Source organism: Protopterus annectens, chromosome 1.part0 (assembly GCF_019279795.1).
Source record: "Protopterus annectens isolate FY-2018-M chromosome 1.part0, PAN1.0, whole genome shotgun sequence".
Classification (NCBI taxonomy): domain Eukaryota; kingdom Metazoa; phylum Chordata; order Ceratodontiformes; family Protopteridae; genus Protopterus; species Protopterus annectens.
This window is the reverse complement of record NC_056725.1, coordinates 551585997-551610418: the sequence shown is the minus strand read 5'-3', so window position 1 is coordinate 551610418 and position 24422 is coordinate 551585997. Positions and strand designations below refer to the sequence as shown.

Sequence of the window (24422 nt, the reverse complement as noted above, 5' to 3'; positions counted from 1 at the left end):
AATCTTTTTTTTATCTGCAATTCATAATTCGTGAAATATTGTTGTTATTATTGTTGCTGGCTTAGAATGTAAATTTTGTGTTTTAGCTGATTATAAATGATAGATAAACGATAGCTAATGTAACATCTAAACTCAGTGGTTGTGATATTAGTCCAAACAAAACTAAAGTAATTGTATGTCATTCCCTAATTATTACCACATAATATTCTGTCATATAATTCAGATTCTGTTACATTTTAGGATGGACCTTCTGCGAGGATGTTTTCCAGTCTATTCAACTTCAAGTTACAGAGGCTTATAAGAAATCAGTAAATATTTTTTTTCTGTCATGCTTGTCTTTCTAAGCAATGCCCCTGTTAGGGTATATAGATTTTTGAAACTTACTGGCATATTGAATATTCTTTGTAAGAAGTAGATTATTTCATCCTAGATGTACTTAGCATAATAAATTCTGCAATATTTTGAAACAGTTTTTTGTGGTGAGATTGACTTCCCTGAATTTCATAGGAATGTCTCAAAGCCAGTAATAGCTTATGCAGATGTCCAAGTACCCTATTCAGAAAGATAAATATTTGTCTAGCACTGGCTTAACACATGCTAGTGTTTTGTTGCATTTTCTCAGTTTTGGGGAGTAGTTATACAACACTGACTATAGTATTTTGAGTTGTTTTTTTCCCCTGCCTGTTATAGAGATATGATTCTGAGACCACTATATGAGCTGCTCATTAAAAGGCCAAAACGTAACGTTATATATCCCCTTTCTATATATCTCAGATACCTACCATCATCATCATCATCAAACCCCTTTTTCCTCATTTTCTTCATGGGGTCGGGGTGGCAAGTCAACTGCTACCATCTCTCCCTGTTGAATGCCACACTCCTGCCTTCTTCGATACTTATACCTGACTGTCACAGGTCTTCTCTCACACAATCCATCCACCTCTTTGCTGGGTGCCCTTGTTTCCTCTTGCCTTCTTCCTGTCTGTCCCAAATCTTCTTCACCAGATTGTTTTCTGCTTTTCTACACATGTGTCTGAACCACTGTAATCTGTTCTCTTTGATCTTTTCTGCAATTGGAGCTACTTTGGTTTCTGCACTTATGTCCTCATTTCTTCATCTGTCCACAGTGTGCATCCTAACACCCATCTCAAGCACTTCATCTCCTTAACTTCTAGCTTCCTGAACTGCTTTGTCTTCACTGCCCAGGTTTCTGTGCCATGCAGTAGTATTGGTTACACCACTGTTTTGTACACCTTACTTTTCAGCTTCTGTGGAATTCTTCTGTCATACACTACCCCTGACACTCAGTGCCAGTTGGCTGCAGTCCCTCAGATTCTAGCTTTGACCTCCTCATTCAGACTTCCCTTCTCCTCAATCACCCCTTCCAGATACTTGAAGCTGTTAACCTTTTCCACTATTTCCCCTTGTATTGCAATTTTCAGCTTCTTCTGAATCCCCTATTTGCTGACATTACAACTGTCCTATCTGTACTTGGTTTCATAACATGTGCCTTCAGTTTTGCTTTCCATTCTCCTATCCTTTGCTGAAGCTCTTGCTCAGACTGCCTGTAATACCACATTGTCTGTGTATAGCAACTTTGTTAATCTGTCCCCATCACCAGCATGAACAGCAGTGAGCTCAGAACTGAATCCTGATGCAAACACACTCCCACTAGGTACCCCTCTTAGACTGAACACTGTCCGTAGTCATTTGGTCCTTGTAAATAGCTTGCAGTAGTTCTACCAATGTTTCTGGGACTTTGAACCACCAAAGGACTGCCCAAATCAGCTTTTTTGTGAGCTTATCATTTGCGTTCCCAAGTCTAGGAATACCCAGTTGGACTCCTTCCTTATCTCTAGTTTCTTCTCAGCTGTCTCACTACAAACATCAGGTCAGTTGTGCTGCATCCTGATCTGACTCTGAACTGCTCATCTCCCATCTTACTTTCTACTCCTCTGTGTATTCGTTTGCAGTTACCCTGCAATGTGACAGGAGTTTCCTTTGTACTGCCCAACAGTTGTGAAGGTCCTCTTTTGTTCTTGAACACTGGCACTAGTATGCTTATTCCGCAGTCATCTGGGATATGTCTTTCTCTCCATACTGCTATGAGTACCCTCAGGAGCCATTTCTCCCTTATCTCACCCAGAAACTATATCATATCTGCTGTGACCTATCTGAGCCTGCTGCTGTCCCAGATTTCATTTTCCTTAGTGCTGTTCTTACTTCTTTTGTGGTGGGCTCCCACTGTTCTCTCATCATAGGCTGTGTCTGGGGCAGTACATCTTTCTTCATTCAGAAGCTGTTGAAAGTACTCTTTCCATGTTCCTTTGATGTCCTGTGGATTTGTGAGCAGTATGTTGCTGCATCCATTATAAAGGGTGACTGATGACTATCTTCTTTGTCTTTCCATCTTTGCCTTGCAACCTGATACAGTTTGCCACAAGAACTGGAACTTAGACTGAGAACAAGAGGCACAAATTTTAGCGTAAACAATTTATTTTCCACTTTCGTCATTAGACTTCATCAGAAAACAATACATTCAACTGTAAAAAACTTTCAGTTTAAAAATATCTGTAAGCCAATAGAAAATATATCTTCATCCCACAATTAAGTGACATCACAAACTCAACTGTTAAAGACATATACTTCTGTTAAAAACTTATTGGTTCAAGTGAACCCTGCCGTTCTTTAAAAAACACTTGATGCTGACTACATCATTCAACCCTGGTGCTTTGTCAGAGTTTAACCTGATCTCCCAAAGTGCTTCTTTTTGTTCCAACTCTGTCTTAAAATCCCCACCCCTTATATGATGTGTTCCCTGTTCCAGAACTGAAAAAGGAACTTATTATTCTTAGGACACTTCAAGGTGTGTTTAAACAACACGTTTCTACTATCCTTCTTTTTTATGCTATAGTAGTGCTCTTTAATCCTGGCACAGAGTGATCATCCCAATATAAAATGCAGTACAATGAGAACATAACCCAATGTACACCACACATTTGGTTTTGCAGTTAAAATGACCTGACACTGGAATAGTGTGTGACTAATGTGGCGAATTTACAAAAGGTCACTCTAATATGTACCTACAAACTGTACAGCTTCCACATTTGTGCATGCCATATGGTTTGTTTGTGTGTAAAATAGTCTTTTTCTCTGTTTTTTTTCACCCCCTCAAATAATTTTAAATTATACTGATTTTTAAACACAAAATGGGGGTGCGGGCCGACCGTCACAAAATGGTCCTGATTACCCTCTAAAATTTTCCACTTGTCCTGTATAATGCCTCTTATCAATCCACTGTCCAAAGTCATGTTCACATTGCAGAATATTTCTTTGTTGGACTTGTTTGAAACTTTGGAGCCACTATAAAGAACTTGTAATATGGGTGGGTAGAGTGTCATTCGATTGTCCATGACATACTTAGCAGTACTTCTTAATTTATCTTCATGGTAACCTCTTTCCAAAAAAAGTGAACAAATAAAATCTATTACATTAATAAAATCACTGTCTTCACTAGTCATTCAACTGGCCCTGATATATTGGCCTTTGGGTATGTTGTCTTTCATAAATTGCAGATGAAAGCTTTTATAGAGTAGGTAACTGTTGGTAAAAGTTTTTTTTTTTTTTTTTTTTTTTATGGTGAATCCTGCTTACAAATCTCTTCAGTACCTTTACCCACTCTAAATTGACATCCAAAAAGTTAACCTTTAAACCCATGTCTTCTAAAGTAAATTTTAGAAATTCAGAAGAAGAATTTAAACAATCTAAAAACTTTTTCACCCGGTTGGGGTCACCTTCTAAAATGAAAAACAGGTCATCAGCAAATCTTTTAAAAAACAAAACATATCTACTAATAATGGGCTCCAAAAATGTGTGTTCCCACCATCCAACAACATTTGCAAATGAAGGGGTGGCTGGAGACCCCATAGCATCCCCTCTGTTCTGTTTAGACACTTTGTTATTAAACATAAAAAAAAAAGTTTTTCAATAGAAAATCTATCAGATCACAGCAAAAGTTGCACTTGTCATTAGAGAAGTTGGAAAATCTCCCAACATATTGTCTGTCATATTCTATTCCTGCTTTGTGTGGAATACATGTGAAAAGTGATACCACATCAATGGTGAACAAAATATGTTCTCATGGGTGAAATGAAAAGGTGTCATTATATTTTCTGAACTGTTCCAAAAAATCCCAAGTCCAGTAAAAAAGAACTCATTTTACTGACCAAGGGGTTTAAAAAAGAATAACCATAAGGGAAATTCCTTCTGTGATGTAATTAGGTGCTGAAACAATGGGCCTAAATGGAGTGTGGTTGAAATCTTTGTGGACCTTTGGTATTCCAAACAAAACCCCTAACTTGGGATTCTCAGTGTTACAAAATCATAAGAAATTTTGTCTAAATTACCACTCACAAAACTGTCAAACAAAAAAAGAATAAATTCTCCAATAACATAATACATCACTTGCATTGGCTGCCTCATATTCTAAGGTATTACTTAACATGGCTTCAACACTATGAATGTAATTATCTTGATCCATCACAACCAAAGCACCACCTTTGTCACTTTTCATAATTCTAACCATGCTGTTAAACTTTAATTCATTCAAAGCAGATTTTTTACTTTAAGTTGTAATATTTACACCTTGTTTTATTATTGTCTAACAAACTTCTAATTTGTTTTTCACAAATATTTTCAAACACTTTTAAAGTGTGTACCACAGGTGGGTTGAAACAGGATGGTTTAACATATTTATTTTCATTCTTTTCAACATCTTTTAAAATGTAATTTAAGATGTTCATCGTGTTTCACTGTTGCAGTCATTACATTAGGGTAATCTGCTGGCAGGTTGCCCTGATTATCAAAGTCCTGGGTCCTGCATTGGTTGCTGTCCCTTCTTCCATGACGTCAGGTCGTCAGGGGTATAAAACATGCAGCTGACGCCATTACATCAGTCTTTCTTGCCGCGCGGTGCCCAAAGCAGAAGCAGTTCACAAGTGCTGGTCGGCCGACTCCTGAAATTTTTGTTTTCGAGTTTCAGAACTGAAGTCTTCAACTTAAAGCTAAGTACCCCATGGGGAAACTTTTTCTTGCTCTTTACCGATGTCAGTAAAAAAAAAGTTAATAATTGTATTACTTGTGGGAAGCAAAAACCTCATAAGGATTTTCATTTGTACCGTATTCCTTGTCTAGGCCCTGACCACGACGTACCTTGCTGTCGGTTTTATGCTTTATTTAATCAGCGCACTATCCGTCGTCAGTACATTTTTGCTTCAGAATATTTCGGTTCTCGGTTTAATTATTCAGAAATGACGTCGGTTAGCCATCCGACTACTGGAATACCAAAAAACGCAAAGAAAAAGACAGAGACAGGCCGTTGAGGTCCAAAACTGCTGACGCTTCTCCTAAGCCAGTCGCCAGTTCGCCGGTACTCAGTGAGGCGCTTTTGCAGCCCCTGATACCCGTTACTTCTGATTCGCAGGCCTCTACTGAGACCCATTCGGAGTCCGGTATGCTGCAAGATGCTTCACATATGGAACCCAGGGATGTCTCTACCTTGCATGGGTCTGGAGCCGCTGAGCAGGCACCGGCTTCTGAGGGCATATTCAGGTCTACAGACTTGCATATTAAACCGACTCCAACTTCAGTGCTAAGGCCTAAATCTCAATCTATGTCTAAAAAACCGACGCCCAGGCCACATGTTCAGTCCCCTATGCCTAAAAAACAAATGATCAAAATGGCTGAAGATTTAATTACTCTAATCAGGGGTAGTCAACCCCCCCCCCCCAACTCCAAGAGGCCTAGGATTGAATTTGACTATGAATCTTCTGAACAGGACTCTGTTTCTTCTGACTCTTCTAATGATCTGGAGTTGTCCATCCCTACTTATGAGGACTCTGATGTAGAGGTTTCCATTCCCTCTGCTTCTCCACCTGAGGATTTATCTTTTGGGGAAACTTTACATAACTTAAGGGAGCATTTCCACTGGGAAAGTCAGGATTTCTCTGAATCCAAAAAGAGGCTTAGGGATTTCCTTCTTCTTCCACAGCATAGACCATTGACTATACCTCCTGTAGTAGATATTGTTGATGATGTGTTTTCGGAATCTAGTATGGCCCTGATTCCTTGCCTCCAGCCACTAGCAAATCAGACAGGTACTACAGGGTTCCTGAGTCCCACAAATTCCTTTTCAAAAATCCTGTTGCGGACCCTGAAACCATTTCTCAAGGGGCCCAAGGGCATTAAGGTTTCTACTGCTAAAAATCCTACCCCTTCTGATAGAGACTCCAGGGTGCTGGATAGATGGGGTAAAAAGGTTTACACTTCTGCAGCCTTAGCAATCATGGCTTTAAACTGTCAATTCCATATGCTAAAATATCAACAACATATCATGGGACTGCTTAAACAGAAAATGATGTTGATTTATGTCTGTGTGGAGAATAAAGATTTGCAGGATTTACTGCATTCAGCAGAACAAGTTGGCAAACATACTTTGCAATGTGGTTTTGATTCCTTAGAGGCCTCTTGTAGGGCTGTTGTTACTGGGTCTGTGCTTAAAAGGCATGCTTGGCTTAAGGAGCAATCCCTGCCTGATCATGTTAAAGCAAAACTTTTGGATGCTCCTTTACAGCAGGACCGCTTATTTGGCAATAAGGCTAAAGAAGTTCTAAAAAAGATGGAAGCTAAAGCTAAATCTATGCAAACTGTGAAAGATTTCTTACAAGTGCAACCTCCTAGATTTAGTAGGCATTGGCCTACTAAGAACTGGTCCTTTCCAGCTCCTTCCAGAGCCACTACGGCCAAACCCAGACATTCCAAAACCATCAGGTTTCAATCCCAAGGGACTTTCAGAACTAAGCAATGGGGCACTTCCACTTCCAAATCTGGAAACAACAAGGCACCACCCTATGGTAAGCAGTCTCAATGATTTCCCTTTGAAATTACCAAGCACTTACCTCTTAGCCTCCCCTTTGAGGGGAAAACTGGCTCTTCATTCAAGAAACTGGCAACTTATAACCCAGGACAAATGGGTTTTAAATATAGTGTCCCAGGGATACAGATTTCATTTCCACACACTGCCAACTCCAAATGGGTGGCCAGACCTGCCCCCAAATCAGTGGACAGAGGCTCAGAAGCAAGTACTTTCCCTCCTAAACATGGGGGCTATTCAACTAGTTCCAGAAGAGGAAAAGGGACAAGGTTTCTATTCCAGCCTTTTCCTGGTACCCAGAAAAGACAAATCATGGCATCCAATTCTGGACCTGCCTACTCTAAACACCTTTCTGGACATTCCAAAATTCAAGATGCTGACTCTTCACCAGTTACTTCGTGTGCTAGGCAAGGATGCTTGGTTGGCAACTCTCGACTTAAAAGAGGCATACCTGCATATCCCAATCAGGGAATCTTGCAGAAGATTCCTACGCTTCAAAGCAGGCTGCATGCATTACCAGTTCTCTGCACTGCCCTTTGGCTTGTCTACTGCACCCAGGGTATTCACAAAGTGCCTGGCTCCAGTAATTGCATTTTGCACGCAAAGAAATATTCAAATATATCCATACCTGGATGATTGTCTAATTCAGGCAGAAAACCAGGCCATTCTTCTAAAACATCTGGCATTTGTAAAAAGAGTTCTAACCTGTCTAGGGTACACCATAAACGAAAAGAAATCTCAACTGGTACCCTCTCAAAGGATTACATTCCTTGCTGCAAACTTGAATACAACTGCTCAGATGGCTTTCCTTATGCCAGAAAAGCAAATTCATTTGGTGGCTTATTTCAAACCGGCGGCCACAAAAACCCTTCTATCTGCAAGGCAAATACTGCAAGCCTTGGGGTTCATGGCCTCATGCATTCTTCTAATTCCGTATGCAAGACTGCATATGAGGAAACTTCAGTGGTACTTAAAAAATTTATAAATTTATGAAGTCAACATTGTCACAGCCTGGAAACAATGATTCCTTTCATACCTTGCCTGCGCCTAGAGTTCCTATGGTGGGCAGAGGCCTGCCACCAAAACAAGGGACTGCAATTCACACCACCCCCTGCCACCCAAACCCTAACTACAGACGCATCAGACTATGCATGGGGGGCTCATCTGGCAGGGAAGTGCATTCAGGGCAAATGGAGCCCAAATCAAATGCACCTTCATATCAATCAAAAAGAAATGCTAGCTGTACAGAATGCACTGACAGCCTTCAAGGACTACCTACATCCAGGACAATTACTGATAAAGACGGACAACACCACGGTTATGTGGTACATAAACAAGCAAGGGGGTACACATTGCTACCCCCTCTGCAGACTAGCCATGGCATTGTGGAACACAGCCGTGAGCTACCAAGTACAACTACAAGCTCAATTCCTGCCAGGAAAGCAGAATGCTCTGGCAGACGAACTAAGCAGAAATCTCATGGACCCTCACGAATGGAAACTGGAACCATGTTGACACGCAAATGGGGGAGCCCAGACATAGATCTTTTTGCCTCATCCCAGAACTACCAGTTGGACAAATTTTGCAGAAGAACTCATCACAAAAAAGCTTGGAAAGTGGATGCTCTGTCCTTCAGCTATGCCTTTCCCCCGCTGCCTTTGCTCTCCAAAGTTCTACTAAAAGTCAAACAGGACAAGCCAAAAATTATTTTGATTGCTCCAGACTGGCCTTGCCAACACTGGTACCCAGTCCTGCGCAGTGTGTCACACATTTCTCCGTGGCACCTGCCTTAGACACCTTCCTTACTGTCAGCAGGAGAACCAAATTCTGCACCCTCATCTCCAAACATTGAATCTTGCAGCTTGGCTAATCACTTAAATTCACCCTTAGCATCCCTCAGCAAACCTGTGATGGATGTAATTTTGGAGGCGAGAAGACGTAGTACTAGAAAATTTTATGCTGACAAATGGAAAATATTCTGTGCCTGGAATCAATCTTAAGGGATGAGCACAGCAGTGCCCAATTTACCTCAGATTTTGCAATACTTAACTGAGATGCTTCATAAGGGCCTGTCTTTTTCTTCCATAAAAATCCATGCCTCAGCCATTTCAGCTCATTACAACACAGATGCCCCCATCTTCTCTCATCCTCTTCTAAAGCAGTATCTTAGAGGGGCAAAAAACTTGAGACCACCCAGGAGAGCTCCAACCCCTGCCTGGGACCTTAACTTTGTATTGGAGAAACTCACTCTACCTCCTTTCGAGCCAGCTGCAACTGCAGACTTAAAATTTCTTTCTTGGAAAACAGCCTTCCTTTTAGCAATCACTTCAGCTAGAAGGATATCTGAATTACAGGCCCTTGTGGCAGTGGAGCCTTTCATCATCTTTCATGCGGACAGGGTGTCACTCAGGACCAATCCATCATTCATGCCCAAGGTGGTATCCAGTGTGGCTCTTAATCAGTCCATTCATTTGCCAACTTTCTTTCCCAATTCACAGAACAAGGGAGAGCAGATTCTGCATTCATTGGATGTACACAGACAACTTAAATTCTACTTGGACAGGACTAAGTCATGAAGAAAATCCTGAACGACTGCTGGTATCATTTGCTGCAGGGGCAGAAGGGAAGACTATTTCAAAGCAAACCATTTCTAAGTGGATAAACCATTGTATTCATTTCTGTTATAAGCACCATGGAAAACCTATCTCCCAGGGGATCAGATCTCATTCCACCAGGGCTGCATCTACTTCAGCAGCCTTTCTCAGAGGTGTTCCTACCAGGGATATTCTAGAAGCTGCTACCCAGAGTTTAGTTCATACTTTCACCAAGCATGATCACTTACCAATTTTCTCTAAATCCAGAGCTGGCTTTGCCACTTCTGTTTTGCAGGGCCTTATAGCTTGTCCTAATGCTGTATAAATCCATCCTCCCAACCTTAGCTTTGGGAATCTACCCAAATGTAGTGACTGCAACAGTGAAACACGATGAACATAGTACAGTTGTGTACACTTACCATAAATGTAGATGTTTGAGTGTATTCAGTGTTGCAGTCCTGGTACCCTCCCTCCAGCCCCTGTTTTTCTTTTATTATACCTCTTCTTTCTTTTATTATGCTTAAAAGCCTTTTTGGTGTATTTGCTTTTGTTTGGAGGTATATTTTTGTGTTTCTTATTATAGATATATATATATATATATATATATATATATATATATATATATATATATATATAGCTCCCCATTTGGGGGGCACCTGACATCTGGGGCAAGAAAAACTGATGTAATGGCATCGGCTACATGTTTTATACCCCTGTCATGGATGAAGAGACAGCAACCGATGCAGGACCCAAGAATTTGTTAATCAGGCCGACTGAGGGCAACCTGCCAGCAGATTACCCTAATGTAATGACTGCAACAGTGAATACACTCAAACATCTACATTTATGGTAAGTGTATACAACTGTACTTTCAACAGTCTTGTATATTTTTTCAATTGTAGAACAGTGCTGGAAATCTCAGCTCTGCTACTTGGAACAGAATTTAAACCCAAATTCAACATTTTATAATGCTTAGAAATGAGGTCAAGTTTAGACAAATTTATAACATTATTTTTGTACGTCTTACACTCAGCTAATTGTCCGTGGATGAATCGGAAGGAATCCTTTCCTTTTTTCTGGTCATTCTGGTCCTTGGGGCCTTCCATTCCTTTTCTGAACTTAAAAAAACTTTAGGCCTTGCTCCAAGTTCCATGGAATTACTGGGACCATCAGTGTTACTTAATTCACCCACAGGAAAAGCATTGACTGTGTCAGTTTGCAGGAAATCAACTGCTGAAGCCCCAGTTGCTTCACTTCCTACGTTGTCAGTAGCCTCATTCTCATTCTCCATCAGTTGTTCCCTTTCAGTTCTCTTAAAGGTATATTAAGTGTTACATTGAAGGTGATAGCACTGTGGTCAGACAAAGGGCATGATGTCAGTATTATATTATCAGTTTGGGCCAGTAAAGAACTGGTTACAAAGACTTTGTCTATGTTGGTCTGTGTGCAAATCTGTAAGAATAGTGAGAATACTTCAGGCAGGATAATATTTTTATACCATCAATGTAAGTTAGGTTTCTGTCTTTTATGTAGTTGTTGAAGTGCTTGGCAACAGGGGACATCCTGAAGGGCTTAGAGCTTGTAGTATCAGTGGAGGACAAGATACAGTTAAAATCACCTGCTAATAGCAATTCACCTTTAGACTTTATTGTGGTGTCTATATGTTTTTTCTCAGTTTTAGTCCTAATACCCAGTATCCAGTAGGTGTTTGCAAAAGTGTACATCTTTTATCTAGTTTTAGCATACCATCATTGCTTGAATATGAATCAACTGTTTCTGGAATTCTCATTGATTTTCTGTGTAAAATTAGAACACCTCTTCTTTTGTGGTTGTAGTTTGAACTTACCAAAATCTTATAATCCTTAAAGGTTAATTGGTTTAGATCTTCTGTTACTAAGTGGGATTCTTGAATGAATGCAAAATCTACTTTATGTAGCATTAAATATTTGTTGACAGTATTCCTTTTCATGCGGTTGCTCAACCCATTGACATTAATAGATATAACGTTAAATGTTATAATTTGATGAAGACTGCTATTATAAGTAAAACTGAAAAGTGCTTTCCTTGATTCATTATGACAAGTACATTTTTTAAAACTGTTATGGACAATTTAAAAACTCTAAATTTGAATATAAAACTATATTTTAATAACCTTCTGCATGGATAAACTATATCCAGGCTTACTATAGCTGTCATAGAAGTCACAAACTAACCCTCTCATGACATGTAGTGGGAATTCCAAGCTACTGCAGGTTAATAGCAAGCAGAAGGGAAACTGCATGTCCATTAAAAACATACAAAAGGAAAATTCAGTTTAATATACTATTTGTGCATGAACTAAGAACATGAAGCTGCATACAGTTTCTTAAAATTCGTTTTATCTAAACAGACTAAAATAAATTGATTAATCCTAATAATTATTTGTTGCTATGTGTAAATACGGGACTGAAATGTCATTAAAGCAGATAGGAAAAAAGATACATTTAAAACGGTCACTGTCAGAAACATATTTGTAATTCTTATTTAAATATAAATGTTATTCAGATTCAATAAATCACTATTTACAGTAAAACATATGCTTATAAGACTTTTTAGATAAAAAAATAATTGCTAAATTAATGAAAACACAGTTCAAATGATCATTATTGAATCTGACTGACTATTAGAGATCAGTGAAGAGAAACAGATTCAGAGATCACTCCTACTTCCTGGAAGACAGCACAGATTATTTCCATAAGTCTGTGAGCTAACTGAAGCCTTTAGAAGCTTGAGCTTGTCACAAAAGTTGTCAAAATTCCATCAAAAAAGTAAGTAGGCAGGAATTTTCTAGTGAAGTGAAATTTTTAAGCATAACTTGTAAAATGATGAATATTTAAAATAAAGGCTCCAAATTACCAGCCATACTCAGCTATAAGATATATTAGCTAAATGGAGCATGTTGCAGTTCAGTTAAGTAGTAAATGTATATATAATAATAAAATATCACCACTTTCATTTTATTTACTTAACAGTAACACTGTAAGCATTTCTCTCTTCTGCAGTAATTAAATACTAGGACACTAGGACTAAAACAGAAAGGGAAGGCACATGCATGAAGAAATAAATATAGGATATAAAAGATATATATATATATATATATATATATATATATATATATATATATATATATATGGGATGAGTAAGTGATTTTATACCATTTAACTAGTGCTAAGCCATGTATGTAAAGAGAGAAAAGTATAAAATAGTAGTTTGCAGTTGGATAAGATTTTGATTTACATGAATTTTGAGTAATATATATTATTATAGCAATAACCGACGCCTGGGTGTGGGTAATGCGGGATTTACCCACGGTTGGTGTGGTTTGGTCCCGTGGGCTTCACCCTCGGGACCAAACAAAGACAGCCGTGGGTAAATCCCACATTACCCACACCCAGAAGTGGGTTATAGCTATTATACTTTGACATTATTTAAGAAAAGAAACAATTACTTTTCTTAAATAATGGCATTGTATAATGCCTCTTTGCTGCCCTTCCGCAGCTGTCTGGCATCCGCGGCAGTTCTGATGTACTACGCATGTCTATGCAGTACATCAGAGCTGTGGCCAAAAGCAACGGAGAAAGCAAGATCTCCATTGCTTTTTTACTGTTTCGCTATGTTAAATGGGTTTAACATAGCGAGACAGCTTTAAAATAAGCAACGGAGATGTCCGTTGCTTATTTTAAAGCTGTCTCGCCATGTTAAACCCATTTGACATAGCGAACAGTAACGGAGATCTTGCTTTCCATTGCTTTTTAAACCTGTCTTGCTATGTTAAATGGGTTTAACATAGCGAGACAGCTTTAAAATAAGCAATGGAGATCTCCGTTGATTATTTTAAAGCTGTCTCGCTATGTTAAACCCATTTAACATAGCGAGACAGGTTTAAAAAAAAAAGCAACGGAGAAAGCAAGATCTCCGTTGCTTTTTACACACTGTGTCGCTATGTTAAAGGAGTTTAACATAGCGAGACAGCTTTAAAAAAAGCAACGGAGATCTCCGTTGCTTTTTTTAAACCTGTGTCACTATGTTAAACTCTTTTAACATAGCGAGACAGTGTTTTAAAAAAAGACTTATACTAATGGAAAAAGTCCGGGCGACCGGACCTTTTTCCATTAGTATAAGTCGATTTACAACGTGCACGCTGGCCAATCAGCGTGCACATTTTGGAATATTAATGGGGGGTCATGGTATAATTATAAAGTTAGCATTGTTGTGAGAAAGATAATAGGAGAGAAAAAGTTACATTACCTTCTGTGTATGATTCCACATTATTTAGAAGGGAGAAAAGATGCAACAGCCTGCATTTAATTGCTGGAACCTGTGTTCTGAGAGACTGCCTTCCAGACTATCTGCAAATATACAGAGCTGAGTATATTTTTTTTGGTTTTAGAGTTAGTACTGTTAGTTGTTGCTTAGATCTCTTGTTGAAACTGTTTTCCTTACCCACCCTCCCTATTTTTGGTTTGTAGTTTAAATTTGGTGGCTTTTGCAGTTGCCTGCCCCACTGTAGATTTGATCTGGGACACTCCCCCAGTCCCATCTCTTTACCACATTCTACCTAATAAACTCTTTCTGCACTTGCTTTTAGTCCTTTTTAATTTAATTGCATTTTTAAACTGTGTTTGGTCTAATATTGCTACAAACTCAAGTGTGCTAGCTTGCACTGCATGTGAATTGTTTTTACTACTGCTTTTGCTACTTTTCTGTAAAAAAAAAAAAAAACTGTAACCCTGTTTCCTACCTTTCCTGTAACTAGTGTTCCAGATACAGATTTGCTGTAGCCAGGACTGTATGTAAGCTTCTGAGCCCCCCAAGCCTTTCTGTGTTGGAGGGAAGCCTTCTAGCTTATCAGTGGGAGTGGTAAGCACTAGGTAACGTGTCTACCACATAAGGAGTGGTTCTGGCCCAGACATTGTAGTTATTGGCTGTTTGGGCAATCTCTTCCATCTATCTCAAGGGAAGAGGCAGGGGCAGGTATTAGATGGGAATTCCTTCCATTCTGATATCATCTGTACCTCTAAAGGATTTAATATTTACAAATATACAGACAGAGTTATTTCTGAAGAATATTTCTCACTTTTTTCTAAAGTGTTTAAATTTGTTCCTGCTAAGACACCAAATATAGCGGAAGTATTACTTGATATTCACCTGTTTACTAAGAAAATTAATTTTCGATTGCTGTTTCCTAAAAACAATATAGGTAATACTGAGCATAAATCTATGGCCTTGAGAAAAAATTGTGTGTTCAACCCTCCCTTGCACCCTTTGGTAGCTAGTTTTGAGAATGTGGTTAAACAAGAGTTGTACCAACTTTGGGCTAATAACAAGAAGTTCTACTTTAATTTGAGTTCTAAAGAGAAAGAACTACTTTTTTTCTTTAAAACATGACAGAAGTATCCGCATAATGACCCCAGACAAGGGAGGGGGGGGGGTCGTAATTTTCAACAGTGAAGACTATAAAAATCTTATTCAAGGTATTTTGTTTCAGGAGGAAAGCTATTCGCAGGTATCCAAGAATCAGATTAATATTTCCTACCGGCGTATTGATGGGTTTTTGGAAGAACATTTACTAGAACAAAGGATCAGTCAGGAAGTTTACTCTTTTCTATTAAATAAATTTCCCAAGGTACCAAGTATATTTGGCATCCCTAAGATCCACAAAGATGTTTTGTCACCCCCATTTAGGCCTATTGTGGCAGCAGGGGGGTTTAAAACACACAGTTTGGCAGTGTTTGTGGATCAGATGGTTAAGTATGTAGTTGAGAGTATGCCACATCTTGTGAAAGATTCTTGGGACTTTCTGGACAGATTAAGCAAGATTTATGGAATCCTGATCTGATTTTTTGACAATAGATGTACAAGATTTATTCTCCTGTATTCCTAGAGGGGAAGGTTTGGATTATTTTGAAAAAATGCTGTTTGATCATTCTAGTTTATCTCCAGAGCGTGTACAGCTTGTTTGTGAAATTATGGCCTTGATTTTAGATAACAACTATATTTTTTTTGAGGGGCAATATTTCCAACAAACCAAAGGAGTTGCTATGGGGGCAGCTTGTGCCCCCGTTTATACAAACTTTGTTTTATTAGGGTGGGAGAAAGAGTTTATTTTTGAAAGTAGGTTTCATCTGGATATTTTGTTTTACAGCAGGTACCTGGACGATATTTTTATTTTATGGAAGGGTACCAAGGAAAGTATTGCTGGTTTTGTTGAATATCTAAATGGCACTACCCATTATTTGAAATTTACCTATGAGTGTAATGAGAGAGAAATTCACTATCTCGATACCACCATCATTAAAGATGTGTGGTGTTTTAGATTCAAGGTGTACAGAAAGAAAACTTTTGGTAATTCCTACCTCCATTTCCAAAGTCACCACCCACTATACCAGAAAAAAAGTATTGTCAATGGACAGGCAATCAGAATTTCTAGAATGACCTCCCATCTTGAGGATGTCATTAAGGAATTCAGTGACCTGAGAAACATGTTTCTGGAGAGAGATTGTCCACTAGAATTTGTAGAGGGTATTTTACAAGAAGTTTTGAGAGAGTGGGGTTCTAAATATGAACCTCTACTAGGTAGAGGTCTTTCTAAAACCAAAAATTGTGAAACAACAGAGAGTTCTACCCATAACTTCTCCCAGGCATGTGTGGTGCAATATAATACACATTATAATGACATCATAAATATACTTTGTAAGAATTGGAACATTTTTAGGGGTGACCCTAATATTTTACAAGCAGTGGGTGAATTGCCTATATTTTGTACTAAAGTGGGCCGCAACTTGAAACTTACCTTGGAGGGAAACATAAACAATAGTAGTGAAAAAATGAATGAATTCACCAAAGCCTGTGGTTGTTGTACACAGTGTAGATATATACTATCGGCTGCTTTTTTGAAACTTGATAATATCAACCAGGACACAGTGTTTTTCAAAAAAGGTAACTGTCAGACTAGCAAAATAGTTTATCTGGCAAACTGTAATTCCTGCCCGGGGTTTTATGTTGGGAAAACTGAGAGGGCTCTCAGGTCCAGGATATATGAACGCTTATATGACATTAAGAATTCAAAAGAAACCAATGCCTTATTTAGGCATAGTAAAATATGTGTTCATTTCTCTGGATTTAAGTTTGGGATATTAGATACCGTTGAAATAAACCCCAGGGGTGGCAACTGGAAAAACAATTTAAACAAGAGGGAACTGATGTGGCAGCTTCGTTTGGCAGCTAATCTGTGTCCAGGATTAAATGATTTTATATCTATCTTGCCTGTTTTAAAAGAAAGAGTGGAAAGGGTTTAATTTTATATAATTTCTTTACAGAAATATATTTTATTGTATTTTTAGTGTTTATAGTGTATGCCTTTAAGGTATTAATTTATTCAAGAGATCTTTTGTTTGACTGGTGGGATTCCTCACCTATCCTGTGACAGTGTAATACATTTAAATCCACATGACTGTTTGTATATTGTTCTGAGGAAGTCAATTTTACTTTGATGAAAGCGCTTAACGTGAAAAATAAACTTGTGTCTACTATTCCTACTGGTGAATTTGTGGTTTTTATTTTTTATTTTCACCAGTTTGCTACAATTATTTGGTTTTATCAGACTAGTAATAACCCCCATTCCACATCCCCCACTAGTGTTTGAAGAGTAATAGTGTCCCTCATGCCACATCCCCCAATAGTGGTTGGAGACTAATAGTGTCCCCCATACTGCATCCCTCATGATTGGTTGGAGACTAATAGTGTCCCCCATGCCACATCCCCCACTACTGTTTGGAGACTAATAATGCCCCCCCATACCACATCCCCTACTGGTGGTTGAAGACTAATAGCGTTCCCCATTAAATATACTTTCACACCATACCCCCAGTGAAAGTTTGTAGTCACCCATCCTGTCATCCAGACTGGTTTTAAAGGTTGCTTGGCAAATATTCTACTTGATAGGTAAGGTCAGTCTCTCCTGGAAGTGGGGGGAGGTGTGTTGGGTGAGGTATCTGTCACACCTTGTGGTATTCTTCATAGTATAGGATTAGGTCTCTAGAATGGGTGTTTGCTTTACCACTAGTTCTATTTAGTTGAAGGAGTTCAAAGAATGCTGAGTTATTCACAGCTTAGTAAGCTAAGCAGAAGTCACCTCTCAGTAATCTTTATGATACTGAATAGAGGTACAGAGCTTTCAGTCTATCAGAACAGCTATGGGTACTGAGACAAGTGCCTCTGAAGGGTTGATTGTTAGACAAGATGTTATGGAAAACTTCATTGTAAACATATATGTCGAAGGTAGGTGTTTTACAAGATCTTGACTAATGCCAGTTAACACTAGCTAAATCAGCTTACAGAACCATATGCTTACCACTGTCAAATCCTTAAGGGCTTTAATCAGCTTCCTGTCAGTGAAAGAGCTATCTTGTTACTCAGTGCAGTTCATTAATTTAGTATTTACTAAAGTAAATATTGCCTTACTAAATGTTTATTTCCTGTGAACACATATGTATATTTTGTATATTGTTCCTTTTTGTGGAGCTTTTCTCCCTGGGCCTCAGCTGAAAAGGGTACTTTATCTTGTCCAGTCTTCCCTGTCAACAAATGCAAGTATTTAAAAAAAATGAATAACTACCAGTAGAAACAAATGCTACCTAATGTCAGTTGTTAGTGCATTTATTAATAGTATGGTGGCAGGTTATATTAAAAATGCACTTTAAATTGTTGGAATGGGTGTTTGTTGCATTAAGGTGGTGATGTACGGGGATGAGGAAGTACATAATGACTCTTTAATATCCTATAAGGCTTGTTGGTAAATTGTCACTTTATTGTGAAACAGCTGCTTGTTAGCAGGTGGTAAGAAAAAAGTAATTAAAGCATTTTGCCCATAATGGCATAGTGTGTCTCAGCTGTACAAATACAGAGGTGGAATAATAAATGTGGCTGCTGTTTGTATTAGTTAAACAGACAAAAGTTAAGTCTTTCAAGGGCAGCATCCTTAACATTTTTGGGATTCTTGTTTTATCTGACCTTGCTAAGACTTGATAGGAAAATATTTGCATACCATAACTTATTAAGAAGATGTTTAGTACATGTGCTCAAAATATATTTACTCCGGCCTCTTTTATTCCTTTTCCAGAAGCCCCTTTGCTTAGAAGTGTGTTTGGTATCACAGCCAAATTAAACATACAAGAATCTCATTGTGGCAGCTTATAAAACTGTTTTTGAGCTGATAATATTTAGATTTGTTTTATTTAACTAATGAAAAACATTTGCTTGTTAATACTGTGCAGTTTACTCATTTCTGGTTGAATAGCATTTCCCTGCAAAGGATCGTTATGATTTAAAACCTATAAAACTTTTTTGAGCAGTCACAATGAATTTATTAGTAAGTGCTAAATTCCATAGTAAAATATTTAGAACACACACTAATCCTAAGAGACCGAATGAGTTTGTAGGGAGGCAGCCTAGCTGAAGTCCTGGATGTCTTGTTATTGTTAAGTGTTGCTTTTCTCCTAATATCCACAGGTCATGCCCTTCTCCAGATCATTGAGGTGTGATCAAACTGATCAAGCCTTCATTTCCTTGCACCTGGAGAATTGTGTTACACTCACAAGACCCTGCTCTAGGGTCAGATTAAACGCTTACAGTTTCCAAAGACCTATGGCAAGCAATTTCCTGTGTCTCTGTAGGAAATCGGATCACAGCTGCCCAGTACAAGGCAGGTTGGTTGCCGGTCAGTTTACTTGGACATTAATCCTTGTAAGTGACATCTTAAATACTGTAACCTCTCACTGGCTGGAAAAGCAGTCTGAAGTATAAAGGGAAAAAGATGGTCCTGCCTGTGTCTACGGTACAGGGGGCAGCAAGTCTGGAGCTGTGACATCTAGTTCATGGGACTCCCACCCGAGGCCCAGAATATATAAAGAGGTTTTCTAAGATGCCTTTTAACAACACATGCTGGTTTTCTCTGACATTTAAAGGAATGGTAGAAAAGGCCTTTGAAGAAACATTGACCATTTTAGAGTTGAATGTTTTTGTCGACTAAATGTGTTAGGGTGCTGTTTATTATACTTTTGTATTATGTACTAACTACAGGGTATAGTACTGCTGTCATCTCCCAGCTCTAGCATCCTATGTTCAGTGCACACCTGCTTTATGGGTGCAGTTTTTTTTCCTCGTATTATTGTATTATTTCTTTGGATACCCTGGCTTCCATCTGCATCCTAAAGTTCTGCTGTTTAGGAAAAGTGGCTGCTCTAGTTCCTTATTTTGTACTTAGGAGGCTTTCTCACTGTGCCTCCATTGTAAAAGAAGCAGTGACTTAATCATACAAATACAGTTAACAAAATGAAGTAGGTAGGTAATATTTGTATGTCACTGACATTTGTAGATACTTGATACCGCAACTGTTGCATTCTGACAAATAGCTTTTCCATTGTCTGTAGACACTTTGCAAGCTTGGACATACATTAAGCTGGGTCCTGGGTGGGGTCCACCAGCTCTTGCAGTTTATAGCATGCTACACCAGTCAGTGTTCTGAATATTCTGGCTCCCGGTGTCATTTGCCCATAATTCAGCAAAATTAGTGTGTTTGACTTCTTAAAGGTAAATAATTACATCCATATATCAGTATCTAAATCTGTATATGTATATGTGTCTGTGTCAGTGTGTGTGTATATATATATATATATATATATATATATATATATATATGGTTCTATCTGACTACGTCGACAAGTCAGAACGCCGACAGCGAGAACACCGACGCCAGAAGATCGAAAACGGAGAAGACCGACGGATCAAAACCCCGACGCTGAGAACATCGACATGGGAAAAGGCTGTGGATGTATGCGGTAGTGACGGACGGTAGGGTGCGAGTAAGGTAAGTGTGCGACTGTGATAGTTTGTGGGTTGGGGGCGGGTTAAGTGAGTTAGGGTTAGGGCGCGGGCTAGGTAAGTGTGCGACTGTGATAGTTTGTGGGTTAGGCGGGTTAAGTGAGTTAGGGTTAGGGCGGGCTAGGTAAGTGTCGACTGTGATAGTTTGTGGGTTAGGGCGGGTTAAGTGAGTTAGGGTTAGGCGGGCTAGGTAAGTGTGCGACTGTGATAGTTTGTGGGTTAGCGGGTTAAGTGAGTTAGCCTCAGGGCGCCGGTTAGGTGGGTGTGCGATAGTGGCGGACCTTAGGGTTAGGGTTTGGGTTAAGGTTGTAGGTAGTTGTGTATGTGAGGTTTAGTGTTGGTTTGTAAGGATTTTGGTGTGCTTGTGTTGTGTGTGTGCTTTTTGGACCGGGGATTTGTTTTGTTTGTTGCTTGTCGGGATTATGGTGTGTCGGGCATGTGAGGTTTCGTGTTTGTGAAATGTCGGTTATGTGGTGTCGGTGATTTCGTTTTCGGCGTTTTGACTTGTCGACGTTGTAAGATAGATCCATATATATATATATATATATATATATATATATATATATATATACATATATATATATATATACATATATCTATAAACCAAACCAAAGGGTTTAAAGATCACACAGACAAACCATTTGGTAAACACAGCAAGAAACACCCAGCCAAAGCTAGAATCTTCACTGTGTAATACCTTAAACCTCTTATAGTGGAGGTCCACAGGATATATGCAAATGACCCTTTAAGGCCATATCACCATACATGGCTTCTGAATGCCCATGACTTTTTACCTTTTTAGTCTTTATAGGTTTATTCAGGTGAATAAAGGCAAATCCTACTAGCTATAGACATGCAATGTTTCAGTCTTTTTTTGGACATCATCAGTATAGCATAAGTTTATTTTTTGGCTATACTTTAGAAACACAGATATTAAAATCAAGCCTGAAGTCCATAAACATTTGGATACCTGCAAAATATCCCAATTAACTTCCAAACCAAAGGGGAAAAAGGTCATATAAACTATTCAGTAAAAACTGCAAGAAAGATGCAGTATTCATGAGAATTGTGCATGTCAGTGTGTAAATTAATAAAATGCATAAAATGTCAGTCAGTAAGTTTAACCTAATGATTTCTGTAAGGTCTTATTCATTTTGGTATGGGCAGTAAACTTTGAAAACACTGATGCTAAAAAAAAAAAAAAAAAAAACTTAAAAAAGGATTTACCCAGTTTTCAAACTTCAGCCTTTTTTCTTAGGAGAATCAAGCACTCTGTACTGCTAATACAGACAGCTTCACCCTGAGCCTCAAAACGTAATGTAATCTTCTTTGTGGTTGCTGTGTATTAGCACAAGAACAAACCTAATTAGCTCATTCGTGGAATACACATCTTGGCCAAGTACAAATCTTTAGGCACAAAGTGATTCTGTGTATGTACCCAAAAAGAGATATTTCATTAAATATGTAAAATAACAAAGGAACAACCAACGGTGTAAGTATCATTTATTAAAATAGGGACATTATGCTTTCTTGCAGCAGAAAACACTTTGTGTGGTCTGGTAAGTTATTTAACATTAGTATTGTCATTGATTTTGACACAAGGTGCATGTTAATTGGCAGGTAAATAGAAACACCGTTTCATTGTATTAGTTCCACTGTTAATTTTTATACAGAAAGAAAAGGCCACTCCGAGTTGTCTTATCCTTATTTTCCTACTCGCTGTCAGAGTCGTACTGTATTTATTATAGTAACGCATGCAGCTATTAACATGAGGTTTGCTTTTAATGCATTATAGTGCCGCATCTTACAGAGGAAGTTGGAAGAGGACATGGTTTTCACAGAGTATGAGCAGATCCCAAAGAAAAAGCCAGAGGGCGTTTTCACCACTGCTGCACTGCCAGAAAATGCTGAGCGAAATCGCTTCCGGGATGTTGTTCCTTATGAAGAAAACAGAGTGGAGCTGGTGCCGACCAAAGAAAATAACACAGGCTATGTCAATGCTTCTCATGTCAAGGTAACAGCATTGTGGGTACAAGGGTATTCAGATGTATTAAGTAGCACAGAAAATTAAGTGGATCTCATGATTCTTTGTGAAACAGCACCATTTATAGATTTGTGAATCTGTGCCTGAGAACAACTTCCAAAGAATCATTTTTTTTTTTATTCTAAGATAGGCATTTGTTACTTCAGACCAAATCTTTGACAAACATAATGAAAATCACGAGGACAAGAAAACAAGTAGTACCAGGAGAGTGTAAGGGTACCCAGAATGCAATCATTGACATAAAAGCATCACAGACTTGTGTGCTTTAGGTGTAGCTAATGACATGGAAAAACAGTTCTTCAGAAAACAGTGGTGAAAATGTAAGAGAGAGTAATTATGAATTGCCTGGTGAGAAACAGACTCTAAGACTTTAAACCACATGTCTCTGTGGATGGAGACGTCTAGTTAGTCCAAGCAGACAGTGCTAAGGCAGCTTCTTGGGAAGAGCAGGAAAGGATTTTTCACATACTAGGTACTGTATGTAATGCACTGCAGCTTTGAAAGTGCTAAGTAATTTGATCCATGCTGGTGGCATAGAAAAACTAAACCCTAACTTTGGTCTAGGCAACCTGGGTCCAACTAGCTGTTCAGGTACTTGATGTTGCAGGTAGGCTTAGATGGATGTACCTCTCTTGGGGGGGCATATAAGGTGAGTTTGTTTAAATGTAAGTGGAGGCTGGAGCTCTGAAGAGAAGCCAGGATAGGAATTACTTCCCTCTTAAGTTCTGTAATCCAGTCATACAACTGGACCCTGTTCAGCTGACAGTTCCTTCTGTCTATGAATCCATGGTGGTTGTTCTGAATATTGCTGTCCTCTGGGAAAGCAACCACCATTCCTTCTGGATTCACTCCATGACTTCTATTAGGCTAATAGGCCTGTAGTTCCCTGGATTTTCCCCGCTCCCCAACTTGTACAAGGGTAACATACTTGTCATCTTACAGTCCTGAAATACTTCTGCACTAGCCAATGATGTAGTAAAGATTTATTTTCCCTGTTAATGAATCTGCCAACATACTAAGCAATTTCTGAGGATTATACAAGGCATCCCGTCTGGTTTTCTACTTCATTCTCTTTTACAGCAAGTTTTCTTGATACCTTCTCCTTCTCTATCCATTGCTCTTGCACTCTAACCTGCCTCCCCTGTGTGTGCCACCCTCCCTTTGCCTTCCTTGGTGAACATGGAAACAGCATTTACTTAAAGTAACTGCTTTTGCTTCCCTTCTTGTTTCTTTATCCTGTGGCTTTTTCTTCTCCTTACAACCCTGGGATGCCATATCTTTTGCCCTAATCACTCACCTTACAATTCATATATTGTCCTTTTCCTCTTTTTTCTCTTTCCCAGACACTTGTACATAGCTCTGAGTACTCCGGCCTTAACCCATTTCCAAATCTTTAGACCCTTCCTTTCTCATAGATTCTTAACTAATCTTTGATCCCTTCACCCATCTCATTATAGTCCCTTTCCTAACATCCTGCAGCACCTTCTGCTTGGCACGACCACAGTTGGGTAATGGCAACATCACCTGGACACCCATGAGCCCTCTCCATCTTTGTAAAGATCACATCCGGAATTCTGTCCTTTCTGTTGCAGTCTCATCCCAGCTGTTCGAACCCTTGTGGCTGGAGGCATCAGTCAATTCCTACTCCCTATCTACTCTGAAGCCAGGAATATCCCAGACTTCACCAAGCAGATTTTCCTCCCCTTGAGTATAATACTTTTCCTCCTGCCCCGCTCCTTTGTTTTCATCCATGTCTTTCGTACTCCTGTCTTGAAATGTGAATCCCCATTTCTTCTACCTTAATTACCAGGGTATATATCCTCTGTTCTGTGCCTGCCTGCACGTTTTCCTCTTCTTGGGATGGTGCTCCGCCTCCTTCAACTTAACTTCACACTTAATGCTCTGTTTTATGGAGATCATTGCTCCACCTCCA

General features: G+C 39.0%; 1 protein-coding gene across 1 annotated transcript in view; it reads left to right on the top strand.

The window, feature by feature from the left end:
• The window catches only part of PTPN14 (protein tyrosine phosphatase non-receptor type 14), a 1716286-nt gene that overhangs the window by 1598042 nt on the left and 93822 nt on the right, over nucleotides 1-24422 (top strand). The window contains exon 17 of the mRNA XM_044061300.1: nucleotides 22241-22459. Coding sequence (XP_043917235.1) covers nucleotides 22241-22459 — 219 coding nt within the window. The remainder of the gene's footprint in view (nucleotides 1-22240; nucleotides 22460-24422) is intronic.